Source organism: Bos indicus x Bos taurus, chromosome 2 (assembly GCF_003369695.1).
Source record: "Bos indicus x Bos taurus breed Angus x Brahman F1 hybrid chromosome 2, Bos_hybrid_MaternalHap_v2.0, whole genome shotgun sequence".
NCBI classification, from domain to species: domain Eukaryota; kingdom Metazoa; phylum Chordata; class Mammalia; order Artiodactyla; family Bovidae; genus Bos; species Bos indicus x Bos taurus.
In genome coordinates this window covers 112582587-112597486 of record NC_040077.1, presented here as the reverse complement: position 1 = coordinate 112597486, position 14900 = coordinate 112582587, and the positions used below count along the sequence as shown (strand labels likewise).

At 41.5% G+C, this 14900-nt stretch overlaps 1 protein-coding gene across 1 annotated transcript in view; it reads left to right on the top strand.

Annotated features, from left to right (window-relative positions):
- Window positions 1-1592: 1592 nt before the first annotated feature.
- CUL3 (cullin 3) overlaps window positions 1593-14900 on the top strand; it is a 112714-nt gene continuing 99406 nt past the window's right edge. The window contains exon 1 of the mRNA XM_027514801.1: window positions 1593-2084. Coding sequence (XP_027370602.1) covers window positions 2019-2084 — 66 coding nt within the window. The 5' untranslated portion in view covers window positions 1593-2018. The remainder of the gene's footprint in view (window positions 2085-14900) is intronic.

The following is a 14900-nucleotide window of genomic DNA, read 5'->3' as shown; positions in this document are numbered from 1 at the left end:
CCATGGGATTTTCCAGACAAGAGTACTGGAGTGGGTTGCCATTATTTAAATCAGAGTCCCTCCCATTGTTAGCTTATCAACAAAATTCTTGACATATTTTTAGCTTCAGTATTTACATAGATATTGCTTCAAGCAATATCCTTGTTTCTTAAGCTCTGTTTTATTAGCAAATACCAGAAAACAAAACAAGAAAATGTTTTCAATGGGGCATTTCAACCAAGTAAGGGGTGAAAGCACAACACTGGTGAATCTAGTTATCAGGATTAAGTTAATTTAGGGAAAATCCAACCTTACAGTGAACAAATCAAAAAGGTATATTCCAGTTCATTTATTAAAAAAAATAATATAAAAACCCCCAGAGTCCAAATGCTTAAAAAGATTTAAACTTCATCTTAAAAAAGGCATTAAAAATAAAATTTAAAAGTATTAATATTCTATTAATATTCATTCCAACAACAGGTTCTTACTTAAAATGATATCGTAAACTTTAGTGGGAACTCACATATTCCTCTGCAGTCAGAAATCCAAATATAACAATACAAAGAAGTAAATTAGGATGTAAAATTCATAATGAAAAGCAAAACTGATGAATCAAACTAGACTTTTTGAACGCAATGCCAAACTTTTATTCCCCCAAATTATCAGCAAACTGAAATGAAAGACAAAAATTTTGGCTTTCAAAATGTATCATACTCTTGAAATGGTAAAAATGATTTGGCAGGTTAAGGTTAGGTTTCTATCATTCTATTTTATATTTAACACCATTTACCAAAATATTGCACTGCGTTAAGGGAGCTGTTATTTCAATGGCAAAGAAATACAAATTTTAATACTAGTAAGTTCTAGGTCTCTCAGACAATAGTGAATCAAGAGCTTGTGCAGTTTAAGGAAATTTTATGGATTTCCACCCCTCAATCCTGACAGCTGGAGTGTGCACATCCAATCCGAATACCTTGTTAGGCATAGAGGACTCTACTTTCTGACACTGCATATATTAATAACTCCTGCACAAACTCTTCTTTCAACTTTCTGGCTTCTGGTCAAGTATCCATCCCTAGTCCACATGCCCTAGAAAAACACAGGAACCAGTTTCAGGACGTGGTTATCCACCTAGCACCCTACGCTCCACCCCGAGACTACCCTCCTCCCGCTCTAGCCCAGCCCATCCAGGTCGGCCCAGCTAAGCAGAGCCGAACACTGCCTACTACAGTCCGGCTCCGGCTCTCGGAACTTCCCCCGCCCACTCGGTCCACGTGAACAGGACCCCGCCCCCTCGCCGGCGCTCCACCAATCAGCAGCCCCTTCACCCAGGATCCGGTCTCCAACGCTCCCCTTTCAAAAAGTAAGCTCACTCCTCCCTCCTCAGTCCCGCCCCTTTCCTACCTCTCCTCCCCGCTGGCCCCTCCCACCTCCCCAAATCCCCGTTCCCTTCCTCCTCTCCCGTTGCCCCCTCCCACTCGCAGGCTTCGCCCCGCCCCGCCCGGGAAAGCGCGCTCGCCCTCTTCTCGCGAGACTTGAGTGTCCCCCTCCTCCTGCCGCGGCCGCCCGCCTCCCCCTCCTGTCCTCCCACCCCCCCTCCCCCCAATCTCTCCACTCTCCGGCTCTCCTCCCTCCCTCCTCCCCTCTCCACCCTCTGGGCCGGATCTCGTCTCGCTGAGGCGGAGGAGGAGAAGGAGGAGGAGGAGGACGTTCGGCCTGCGCAGTGAGATGTTTGTCCGTCGCCGCCGCCGCCGCCATCGCGGAGGAGCGCGATAAAGGGAGCCGAGCCGGGCGTGAGGGGGACCCCGTGGAGCCGCCGCGCCAGCGCAGTCCCCCAGCCGAGCCCGAGCCGCCGGATACCGAGCCGCCGCTGCCCCCGCCGCGGCCGCCCAGGGGCCGGCCAGCTCCCCAGCCCAGCCCGGGGGTCGCGCCGCCGCCGCCGCCCCCAGCGTCGCCCCTCGCCTGCCCGCCCGCCTTAAATGTGACACCGGCGCCTCGGAGTGCGACCCGAAGCCGCCGCCGGGGAGGGGACGAGCACCATGTCGAATCTGAGCAAAGGCACGGGCAGCCGGAAGGACACCAAGATGCGGATCCGGGCCTTTCCGGTGAGTCTCTTCTCGGCGCTTGGGACCCGGGGTCTGGGGGCCCGGCCGACAGCCGCACGCGAGGCCCGGGCTGAACTCCCCCCAACAGGCCGCAGGCCCGGCCTCCCATCCCCCACGCCGCCGGCCGCGGGGCGCGAGCCTTCCCGGCAACGGGGCGGCGCGGGGCCCCGGCACGGCCGCCTTCCCGGGCCGTTCCCCGCGCCCCCGGCGTCCGAGGCCGGCGCCGCGCTCCCGCCCCAGAGCTGCGCCTCCGGTCGCCCCGCGGGCGTCGGCTGCGGCCGGGGCCCCTCTGCCGGTCCCGGCACCTCGCCGCGCTCTTGGGGTGTAGGCCCAACCCCTAGCACCCCGCTCCTGCTCGGTCCCCGGGGCTCTCAGCCCTGCAGGGACGGGGACCGTCTACGTCCTCCCGGTGTGGGGCGTGTGTGTAACTTTTCACGTGAGGTTTCGCAGCAGTTGAAAAAAAATCACCATGCCTAAAGGATGGCCTGCTAAAAGATGCCGAGGTCGGACCTCTCCCGCTCTTCCCCTCCCCAGGAAGGGCTCTGCCGTTCACCTACCCTCGACGCGTTGACAGACGTTCCGCGTAATGCTCTGTAGTAATACACTAACAACGTCGGTGTGTTTACAGAATCTTTCATCCGCAACCTTCCAATGCACTTTACAAACTCTCCTGTGCAGGAATGGCCTAGCCACTCAAGGGGAAGTAAGAGAAAACAAATGGGACGATTGGTTCTTCATTTCTTAGCCATGGAAGCCCAAAAGAATAAGTAGTCACCACCGTGAGTTGCTTTACTCTAGGTTTTAGTGACAGCAAAAGTGTTTTTGTTTAGAAACTTTTTTGGCCTTAAATTAAGTCATACCCCTGCGGTGTTTAGTATTACAGGGTATAACTTTGGATGTCATATCTGAATCAGATAGCCAATGGCAAGCAATTAGAGTGTACTCTTGGGACAGAGAAACTGGACATACTTGCTCATGGCCGCTTCTGTAACAAGTAGACGTCAAGGTGGACAAACTAGCAATTGAATAGAAGATTTTAAACCAGGAAAACTAGAGAAGAAGCTGTGGTTTCCTGTCTTAGAATCACAAGCACATTATATTGTGTGGTGGGGGGCATTGAAGAGAGGGTTTGTATTCACTTCTTAAAGCATGCTTTTTCTAAAGTGTAGTTCGCACTTTAGTGGAGAGATTAATATAATTGTCCTAGTTGAGTAAGAAACTGACTTAGAAAACTTGAGGACCTCCCTGAATTCTTTCGAAAAAATACACCTGATGCAGAATTCCCAGATGGTAATAAGAAAAATGTTAATGCCTATGTGAAAACTCTTGGGACTTTACGTAAATAAAGGTAGGATATAATCAGGAGAATTAGATGTTTTAATGCACATTAAAGGGATTTTTAATTTCTGAAGTTTTTTTCCTTAAGTAATCGTGAGAAAGTACAAAGAAAGTAAGAAATGTTGACAGAAGAGCACTAATGAAGTTCACTTGCACGTTTTCCTTTATAATGATAAACAATGAACTGGGTTTATGAATTCGTGAGTAGGGATAGTTTTCCTACTGAATCAGTTCCTACTAAGTGAGCAGAATCTAGAATTATTCAGAATTTAAAATAATTTTATACATTTTTAAGAAAAGTTTGCTATTCTTGAAGTCTGACTTCTAATACAGATTATTGTTAAAAGGTGAAATAGCTCACACTTGACATCAACTCACTGTTGTGGATATTCTGATTAATCAGCTCTGTCTTTATCTATGTGTAATCAACTCTTTGATCTCTTGGTTTGCCTGTCCCTACCTGTTCTTCCACTCCATTCATTTAGGAAATACTGAGGACTGTGTGCCAGGTACTGTTCTGGGGTCTTGGGATGTATCAGTATAGCTTCAGAAAACAATATCCCTCTTTTCTGGATCTTGTACTGTTGGGAAGAAGCTGTGGGAGAGAATTTTGTTCTTCTTTTAGCTAAAGAGTATCAGAGTATGTGACAGGTTACCATACAGCACTGAAACTGACTTTTTTTTCAGGAGCATTATGGTCATGAGCTAATGTAGGCCTTTTCTTATCTGTAATTTGTTGCCCTCTTAAGTTTGTCTAAAATCCTTAAATGAAGTTTGCAAGTAGCTAGTGTTTGATATTCAGTACTTAGTATCTGCTAATTTTTAAAAGTGTCTAAGAGTTTTAAATTTTCTCATGGGTATTAACATTACTCATAAGTAGTTCCTACAATGAGAACCATTGCATTTCTTTAATACATAAATTTAAAAATCATAGTTCTTTCAACTTTCATTAAGAATGGCTACATAAAACCTCAGTGGTGTGATATTTCACTGATTATTTGGTAAATGAATACTTACAGACTTTCAGAATTTTTTTTTCCTTCCAGGTTAGCAGTCATTTACCTAACTGTAGTCTGCATGGATTGCAAGTCAGAAGTAATAAATGCATGTTATTCCATAAAGAAAATATGGAATTGTGTATTCATGTGTGCAAAACTACTATATTTTACCATTTGAGATAAACAGCTACTCTAAGGGAAATTGTAGTGTAAGCAGAGGCCTCAAATACTCCTTTCAAAGTGTTTTATAAAACTGATCGGTGAAACAGTGTAAAAATATGTTTGAAGATTGTTTTGTTATCTTTACAAAATAGTAAGTGATGGTACAGGATATTTTGTAAATGTGTAAACCTACCCCAGCTGTAGTCTCATCAATAAAATCAGGTTCTGAGAAGTTGGTTCTTTTTAAGATGGAAAACAATGCAGAACTTTCTGTATGTAACAGATTGACGATGGAGGAAATATTTTATTCCAGTTTGTAAACTTTGCTGCAGTGGACAAAATATATAGCATCTCATATCTTTCGGAGTTTTTTGGTACCCAAAATGACAGCAAGTGACACAACACTTTTTTAAGAAAGGAAGCTGTAGTTGTGAAACTCCTGGAAACTCTGTGGCTTTGGACCAAAGAATGCTGTCCCAAGAAGTTCCTGCCCTTATTTCCTTGCTGTTGCCATGTGTTTCACTCTGTAGGATTAGTTGCTGTCAGGTGAACTTTTTGTTCTTATCTTTATAATAGTCATTCCTCACCGTCTGTACTGTAGTTGGGTTGTTTGTCCACATGGGCTTGAAAAGCTTGATTGTATTGGAGGGGATATGGTTGAATGGGAATACTGGTCTCCTCTGATTTGCCTTTTTTGACTTAGACTTCAGAGTTTAGGAGACAAATTGTGAAAGTGATTTTCATTAGAATGTGATCTGAAAATGGTTTCACTTACTGGTTTATAGAAGCATCGTCAATCATGATAAGGAATCTCTGTCTGTGATGTGCATGCAGTAATTCTAGATGAGCACCACCTGTGTGGCATGGACAATAAGAGAAGTTATTGTTAAATGGAACCCACAGAATGACTGATACTCATTTGTTATGTTCTTAAATACTTAAGAGCACAAGAATTTAAGGACAAGAGGGAAAGTTAATGTTTTTGTTTCTTCTAGCTGTAGTGATATTTGTTAGATTTAAGGGAACAGCTTTAATGTTCAAAATAGGTTTCTTTTATTTACCACCTGGACTGTACATACAGAGAGATTGAATAAGAGTTTTGCAAATCACACAGGGTGCGGAATTAACCTCTCAAGTTTGGTTTGTTTTTTATTCTTTAATATTTTCTTATAGGGATGTTATGGAGATATAGCATTCATTAAAGTATTGCTTTCACTTAGACTGATTTTTTTTTTTCTATAATGGTTTTAGGACAGCCAGCTGTTATAGTTAGTACCTCACAGGCTTTAGAAGCTTAAAAATAAAAAGTAGTTACAAAGTGTCTATTTTGTATTATCTTAGAAAGCAGTTCTGAGGAGCCAAGAAAATTATTACTACCAAATTATTAGTACTAAAGTTACTGAATTTGAAACAGTTTTAATAGTATAGAGTATAATGTGTGAATTTGACTTGTTAAATAATACAGTAGTCACACAATAAGTTCATTCAAACAAAATAGAGAAAGTTTCATTCATTAAATGCAGCTAGGTAATAATAGTGTTTTCTCTATTTCAACAAGATTATATAATTAAGGCTAGAAAAAATAGTGTATCTTCTCATTGTGTTATAAATTGGGAGACCTCAGAGATAATTTTTTGCTGTTATTCGAAAAAAAATTATCTGTTAATCTTAACAGCAAAACAAAATTTTGAAGTTTTGCTAGATTTTTATAAAAGTTCTGAATTTGAATGATGCGGTTGAAAGGCAGAGTCCAGGTCTTATGCAGTGTTATCATAGGTACTTTACAGGTGAGGACGATAACACACAGAAACTGTGAGCCACCGAACCACAGTTAACAGAGATGAAGTGTCATTTGAAGCCATTGGAAACTAATGAGCAATTAGGAGGCAAATTGTGATTCAATATAATAGTTACGACTTGTCTAACTACCAAAGTTTCATAACAACAGGCACCTCAGTGGGGTTCTGAATCCCCTGTGCCCAGGAACACCCAGGAAAAGAAGTAATAATACAATAACATCTTTGGTTTACATCCACTTTATGATTTCCAAGGTGCTTTATAGGGAGCTTCCCTTTCTTTTGGACTTGATGGCCCTACTGCTTGTTTCCCACCTACTCTGGTCAAGGACTTCAAACCGCAAGCAGATTATCTTGCCCTGCCCACTAATATCCACTGTCACTGACACTTGAGCTGGTTTCAAATGGTCGCAAAAGTTTTTTGACAACTGAGCAGCATTTGAGGAACCATTAAGCTGTATTTGTGCATATGTGCTCTTCATTTATCCATCTGCTCATTCAACTAGTGGTTATTGAACATCCATGATGTGCCAAGCGCTGCCTGGGTGCTAAGGATACAGCAAGGAAGAAGGCACAGCCTATGTAGCCACAGTTGTCCACAGCCCACTCATAGTCTACCCATCCTGGAGGTCACCTCCAGACAGGTCACATCCAGGCCAATGGCTTTCAGCCACTCTGTGCCTCAGGGTTTTCTCTGGTCCTGGCATCCTTGGCCACTGCAGAGGAGCATCCCTCAGCCCAGGGGAGGAGGAAGCTAGTGGATATGTGCCCCAGCTTCCTTGCCCTTAGGTGGGACAAGGTGATGTATGCCCTTTATAGACTATTCACACCTCGCCCCCAACAGAACTGAGCCCTAGTTCTAGAACCCAAATCTGAAATGTCATTCATGCTCCGTCCATTGTCTCTCCTTCATTTCCTATCTCACTTCCTCACTTGCTCACTGTGCTTCTTAGGATCATTTCCTAAATAAACTAATTACACCCCCCCCCAAAAAAAAAAGTTATTGGACAATTTATAGCTTTAAATAACGGAACTTTCATAATAGTTCTTGTTTATCATTATAAAGTCAACAAAAAAGGTGCTACTAGTAAGTAATCACTGAGCTGAAACATGAATTACAGTTAATGTCTGTAAGTATATTGTGAAAATTATTCAGTTGTAGTCTAGCAAAGCTATGAATTCATTTTAGTAGGTTTTCTAGTTGTAAAAGTGATGCATATTCATGATAGAAAACTTAATAAGTATCTGAACTTCTAAGTAAAGTAATAGATAATCACCTGTAACCCTGCCACTTGGAAGTAAGCTGTATTAACCTTTTGATGTGTTTCCTTATAATCTTTCATACATGTGTAAGCACACAGTAAAATTGAGGTACCATCTTTTTATATACTGCCTTTTAAATACAGTATCTTACTATATTTATTTTATTTCCATTAATTTTATTTCTGTACTATATATATTTATTTCCATGTTAAATATATCAAAAACATGATTTTGAATCTGCAGTACTTTGGCTTATCCATTTCCTTGCTGACAGGTTTGATTGATTCCAGTGAATACATGCTTTCTCTATTACAAAGAATGCTTCCCCTGGTGGCTCAGACAGTAAAGAATCTGCCTGCAATGCAGGAGACCTGGGTTGAATCCCTGGGTAGGGAAGATCCCTGGAGAAGGGAATGGCTCTCTACTCCAGTATTCCTAGCCTGGAGAATTCCATGCACAAAGGAGCCTGGCAGGTTATACAGTCCATGGGGTTGCAAAGAGTTGGACATGACTGAGGGACTAAACAGTTTCACTTTTTCACTTATGATTATGGAATTACTGGACTCAACATAACTGATACATTGACCAACCACATTGACCTCCAGAAAGGTAGGAATAATAATAGTTCCACTTGCTGAATGCTTATAATGTGCCACACACTGCTCTCTCTGCTTTGCATGTGTAAACTAATTTAATTTGCATAACTCTATAGGGTTCTATTATCATCTTTTTTACAAAAGAGGTCTTGAGATGTTAAGTAATTTGCTTAAGGTCACTTTGCTTGGAAGTACGAGAACCTAAGGTTCTTTTTAACCTAGGCAGTCTGGCTCTAAAGTGAAGGCTGTAGGAATTAATTATATCTCTCAAGGTTGTACTTCTACCCTGTAACAGTGTCTTAGATAAGATATCTTTAATTTCATAGGTGAAAAAATAGTACTTGAATGTTTTAATTTTTATTTCTTTGCCTACATATAAAACCGTGGATAGTCTGTAGGGAATTTTCATTTAGTTTCACATTTGAGTATTCAGCATAGGTTTAGAAACCTGACTAAAAAGTAAAAAGACTAGAGAGCATGAGTGAGGGCTCATACACTATCAGAGTTTAAATGTCAGCTGTGCCTCTTTCTAGTTGTGTGACCTTTAACACGTTACTTAACCACTTCTAACCTCAGTTTTCTCCTCTGTAAAATGAGGTTGTAGGGCCTGTCTTACATGGCTGTTGTGAGATAAAGAGAGTCAGGCATTAGAACTGGACCTAACATACAGTGAACAATTGTTATACCAGTATTTAGTCATGATTCTGCCACAGTTTTGGAGAAGGGCATGGCACCGCACTTCGGTATTCTTGCCTGGAAAATTCCATGGACTGCGGAGCCTGGTGGGCTACACAGTCCATGGGATCGCCAGGGTTGGACACAACTAAGTGAGCACTCATGCCACAATTTATGTTAAAATTGAAGGTTATTTTTGCAAGTAATTTTATTTATACAGTTATTTTAGTGATGCTGCCAGTTTTGGGTACTTAAATTTTTAGAACTTAGGTTTTGAGAAGCTTATAGATTCAATTTGTGGACCACATTAAGAAATCAGTCTCAAAGTATATGGGTTTGGTTACTGCTGGGGTGTTTGAAAAGAATGCCACTGGCTCTTGTGGGGTGGGGGTAGATTGAAAAGAGAAAATACGATAGTGATGGTTACTCATTGGGGTAAGTGTATAACCTTTCTGGGATAACTTTATTGAAGGAGTAAACACTCACTTGGTGTGTACATTCTAATATGTACATTAAAGGAAGTGTTAGTCGCTCAGTCATGTCCCAACTCTTTGTGACCCCTTAGACTGTAGCCCGCCGGCTCCTCTGTCCATGGGATTCTCCAGGCAAGCGGGCTGCCATTTCCTACTCCAGATATGTACATTAAGTGTTTATCTAAAAGTACATTTTGTTTTTATTTCCTTCCTTCTTTTCTTCCACCCTCTTTTTTTTTTTTTTTTCACTCATGAACTAGGTTATGGTTCCTGCCCAAAGTTTATACCAGATCCCCTTTTCAATCTTGAAGTGTTAGACACAGTGTGGATGGTTAGTGAAATGATTGATTAAATGAGAAACTAGTCCTTGAAGCCAAACCACAGTAATCAATGACTTAGCTAAGTCGATTCTGGGAGTATTCCAAAATATTTGAACTCTTTCAGCTGTAAGTGAAGCCTTAATTTGTAGGTCATTACTGATCATGTGGCACTTTTCCTTAAAGGTTAGTTAGCCTAGTCTCCTAAAACAGTGACTTGAAAGAAAAGATGTAGGTATGTATTAGCAGTTACTTTGGATTGCGTGTCGGAAGACTTACTTGCTAGCCTAGTCTTTTCTGTTCACGAGCTTTCTCTACATTTTACTCCCTCCACCATGACTTCTTCCTCCCAGCCAGTTAACCATAGCTGGTAAGGCCCTTCTTTCACGGCAGATTGACTACCATCTGTCATCTCTACCTGTTCTGGGAATTCTTCACCCTCTTTTCATCTGTAATTTACCTTTGACCTGAGGATACAGGCTTATCTTCTTGAATTGAGGTGTCCTCTTTCCTTATAATCCATGAATCATTGGGCCCAGATGCTAATGATTGCAACATCTATCACTCTTGCGGCTTGGCCCTTCTGTACCGTTCTTTGAGTGATTCCTGTGACTGTCTCCTAACTTCTTCCACATGCTCCCTCAGTCATTGAAGACTTGCATGCATTCTTCACAGATATTCTCTCTAGTTTAAACTAACTTTATCCAGTGTGTGTGGGCAGGCATTCATTTATTTATTTTAATACATGTTTATTACGTGTTCCTACTGGCACTAAATGGTAACGATGGGACAGATCTGGCCTCTTCTCTATTACTGTGGTCTTCACTCTGTCTTGAAACTTGTTATCTGCTACTTTAGAAATCTTAAAACTTCATACTACAGTCTGTCCTAGCTCCTTCATTTATTAGGTATAGGACTTGAGCAAATCACTTAACCTCTGTCTGTTTTCTCTTTTGTAAAAGAGAAGAAAACAGTAGTACCTACCTCGTAAGGCAGTTGTAAGGATAGGGTTAATACATACAAAGTTCTTACAAGTGGCACATAATAAACACTATAAATAAATCCAACCTGTTATTATTGAATTATTCTATCCTACGTGTTGCTTGTTTTCTTCTCACATTAAATGTGCTGTGGGATCTCAAGAAGACCCTTTTCATTCTCCCAGGATGTGGGGCCTGATACCATTTGCCACTTCTTTCCTGTTGTCTCCCAGGGTAAGGCCAGAAATATCAGCAAAAAGCATCTTGAACCATTCCATTCATCTGTCTTCACTGCTCATATTTTTTAAGACTATTGGGTACTCCTGGAGAAAATTACAAGATTGTGGTCTCTAACCTTGCTGGACTTTTCAGTGCCTCTGGGCAATTTTTTGTGTCCCTGTGAGCTTTGGCTCCCTTTTTCCTGCTTGAACTATTTCAAACTTTAGTCATTGTCCTCAAGCTCTTTATTGAGAATTCTCTTATCTCTCTTCTTCAGGAAATGTAACTACCAAAGTTATCTTGTGTAAGTACCTTCAGCTTTGATCTCTTGCAGTTTCATTCATTAACCTGTATCTTTACTTATTCTCAACTCCTTCCCTTGGGTCTCAGAGAAGTAGGATGTTCCTTTTTCTGTCTTCTCTACCATGGTAACTACCATTCCATCTCCTTTCATAGCCCCATCTTCAGAGAATAGTCAGTATCTCCTGTATTAGAATATGATTTTCTTTACAGAAGGCAGCAGATCTCTTTGTATTGATCTTTGTCAGTGCTTTACAGTAGCAACCAACAATGTTGAGTGAATGAGCTGACAGACTCTTTATAGTTCGTTTTCCCATCTTTTAGATGGGCACTATAGCAATCTTTCTCACAGATTAATTGTGAGGAATAAAAATAATATTAGAAAGTGCTTGCTAATAAACAGTAACATCACTGAGACTGCTAAAATCATTTTCTAATCATAAAGTTAGTATTTTCAAGCATAAGAGTAGTGTGTTAATGTAGAACAGTTATTGTCAAACTCTTACAGGGTCTCTGCTTAGTTCCTCAGTTGTGTCCGACTCTTTGCCACCCCGTGGACAGTAGCCCGCCAGGCTCCTCTGTCCATGGGGATTCTCCAGGCAAGAAGACTGGAGTGGGTTGCCATTCCCTCCTCCAGGGGATCTTCCCAACCGAGGGATCAAACCCAGGTCTCCTGCATTGCAGGCTGATTCTTTACCATCCGAGCCACCAGGGAAGCCCTAGGACTCAGGAAGCCTAAGAGGGGTGGAGTAGGTATCTTCAGAAATCTCCCTCTCTAGCCATTTAGAGCCATTTTTGTATTGTTCTTTGTATAGAAGACTTCATTTTAAAAAGTTCTCTGTTGTTTTAGAATCAGTGACCAATCCAGTGTTTTTAAAGTTGAGAGTCCTACTTTCCTAAGTTGCTGCCATTAATGAGAAATTGAGAACAGTCTAAAGTTGCTTTAACCACTAGTCCAGAGCCTTTTGCTACAAGAAAACATTCCTTCTTTCTTTTTTAAAAGTTGAAAATATAATTAAAATTTATTAATTTGACTTCCGTTTATTTAAGTGAACTTTGAGTAGGGCTTGGAGCTGAGTTTGCTCTTTAGATGAGAAAGGTTACAGCTAAGCAAATGAATAAAGACTTCAAAGAGATATCTTTTACCTACTTTAAGAAAATACAAGATTCCTTAGAGATGCTTTTCTGTAAAAGCAAGCCATCATTTCTAAGAGGAATGCTTTAACATCCTGATTGCAAGTCATTCTTATCTAAAGCAGCTCTTAACTGAGCAATACTTAGCCTCTTCTCTTCTCCCTATCCTCTTGAAAGTAATAATGAAAAACTCTTCCTCCTCTCCTTTTCAGTTTAATAGTATGAGAAATTGCTTTATAAGATTAATAACTGCATTGTGTTGAATGTCTACTTTGTGCTAGGCTCTGATTTAGGCTGTTTGAACTATAATCTCAAATCCTCACAACAATCTTTAGATGTTACTTCTGAAGGACTGATGTTGAAGCTGAAACTCCACTGCTTTGGCCACCTGATACAAAGAGCTGACTCATTAGAAAAGACCCTGATGCTGGGAAAGATTGAGGGCAGGAGGAGGAGGGAACGACAGAGGATGAGATGGCTGGATGGCATCACCAACTCAATGGACATGAGTTTGGGTAAACTCCAGGAGTTGGTGACAGACAGGGAGGGCTGGTGTGCTGCTGTCTGTGGGGTCGCAAAGAGTTGGACATGACTGAGCAGCTGAACTGAACTGTTTTAAATCTGTCCTGTGGCTCAGAGTGAAGTCAAAGTCGCATAGTCGTGTCCGACTCTTTGCGACCCCATGGACTGTAGCCCGCCAGGCTTCTATGTATATGGGATTCTTAAGGCAAGCATACTGGACTGGGTTGCCATTTCCAGTAAAATAATGTGTATTACATATACACCTACGGAAGGGCAGAGCTGGGATTCAGATCCCAGGTGTATCTGACTCAGAAAATCATGTTCTTTCCATTACATCACACTGCCTTAATTATATTCAGTCAAAAACTTGCTGGATTCTGAAGAAGGAAATGGCAACCCACTCCAGTATATTTGTCTGGTAAATCCCACGGACAGAGGAGCCTGGCAGGCCACAGTCCATGGGGTCGCATGGAGTCAGACACAACTTAGCGACTAAACCGCCTTGCAATATATAATAAAAGTACTGGTTTTAAAAAAAAATTTACTAGTTTCTGATATTTACTTTCCTAATAGGAATATATTGGGAAGTTAATTCTAAGCTTGCCATTTAAATGATTACCCAGGGGTTAATCCAGGGCCCCTGAAGCTTATACACTTCAGTACTCTCTTTATAAAAAGAACTTAAAATTAGTTTCCAAGTCTTGGAAGGAGCTTTTGCAAGTTTAAACCTCACTAGATTCAAAGTGTGTGTACCTCTCACATACAAGTTATAAGAACTTTGACTCAATGGAATCCTATGTTGTTCAGTAAAATTTGACTGTATATATTGATTAAGGGGGTCCTAGTGTGTATTGACTTTAATAAAGCAGTCAAAATAATAGCCTATAAGAAAGATACATTAGTTGATGTATTTCTAAGTTAACACTTTTCTTTTTAAGTTGAAGATTCATAGTACACATTTTTAAACTTTTTTCAGTTATTAGAAATTTATCTTGTTAAACATTTTAAAAAGTGATTCCTTGAAGTTAATGTATTTAAGTGAAGGTGAAGTCCCTCAGTCATGTCCTACTCTTTGCAACCCCATGAACTGTAGCCCACCAGGCTCCTCCATCCATGGAATTTTCCAGGCAAGAATACTGGAGTGGGTTGCCATTTCCTTCTCCCGGGAATCTTCCCGACCTAGGGATCAAACCTGGGTCTCCCGCATTGGAGGCAGATGCTTTACCATCTGCTGCTACTGCTGCTAAGTCACTTCAGTCGTGTCCGACTCTGTGTGACCCCATAGACGGCAGCTCACCAGGCTTCCCTGTCCCTGGGATTCTCCAGGCAAGAACACTGGAGTGGGTTGCCATTTCCTTCTCCAGTGCATGAAAATGAAAAGTGAAAGTGAAGTCGCTCAGTCGTGTCCGACTCTTAGGGACCCATGGATTGCAGCCTACCAGGCTCCTCTGTCCATGGGGTTTTCCAGGCAAGAGTACTGGAATGTGTTTAAATACCTTTATATATAATTTTTTGTGTCTCAGAATATACTAAGAAGTAGGTTAAAGAGTGTATGAATTTTGGAGTACAAGGATCAGATACTTAAAATAGTTTGCTTTTCTTCATGCCATATGCAAATGAGATATGAAAGAAGTGTATTTTGATGAGCAGTGTTCAGTTGCTAAGTCATGTCCAACTCTTTGTAGAGGACATGGCTTCCCTGTCCTTCAGTGTCCCAGAGTTTGCTCAAACATATCCATTGTGTGGGTGATGCCATCCAACCATCTCATCCTCTCTTGCCTCTTCTCCTTCCCTCAGTTTTTTCCAGAATCAAGGTCTTTTCCAGTGAGTTGGCTCTTCACATCCAGTGGCCAAAGTATTGGAGCTTCAACCTCAGTCCTTCCAATGACTATTCAAGACTGATTTCCTTTAGGATTGACAGCTTCAGGAGACTCTCAAGAGTTCTCTTCAGCACCACCATTCGAAAACATCAATTCTTGGACTCTCAATCTTCTTTATGGTCCACCTCTCACATCCATCCATGACTACTGGAAAAACCATAGC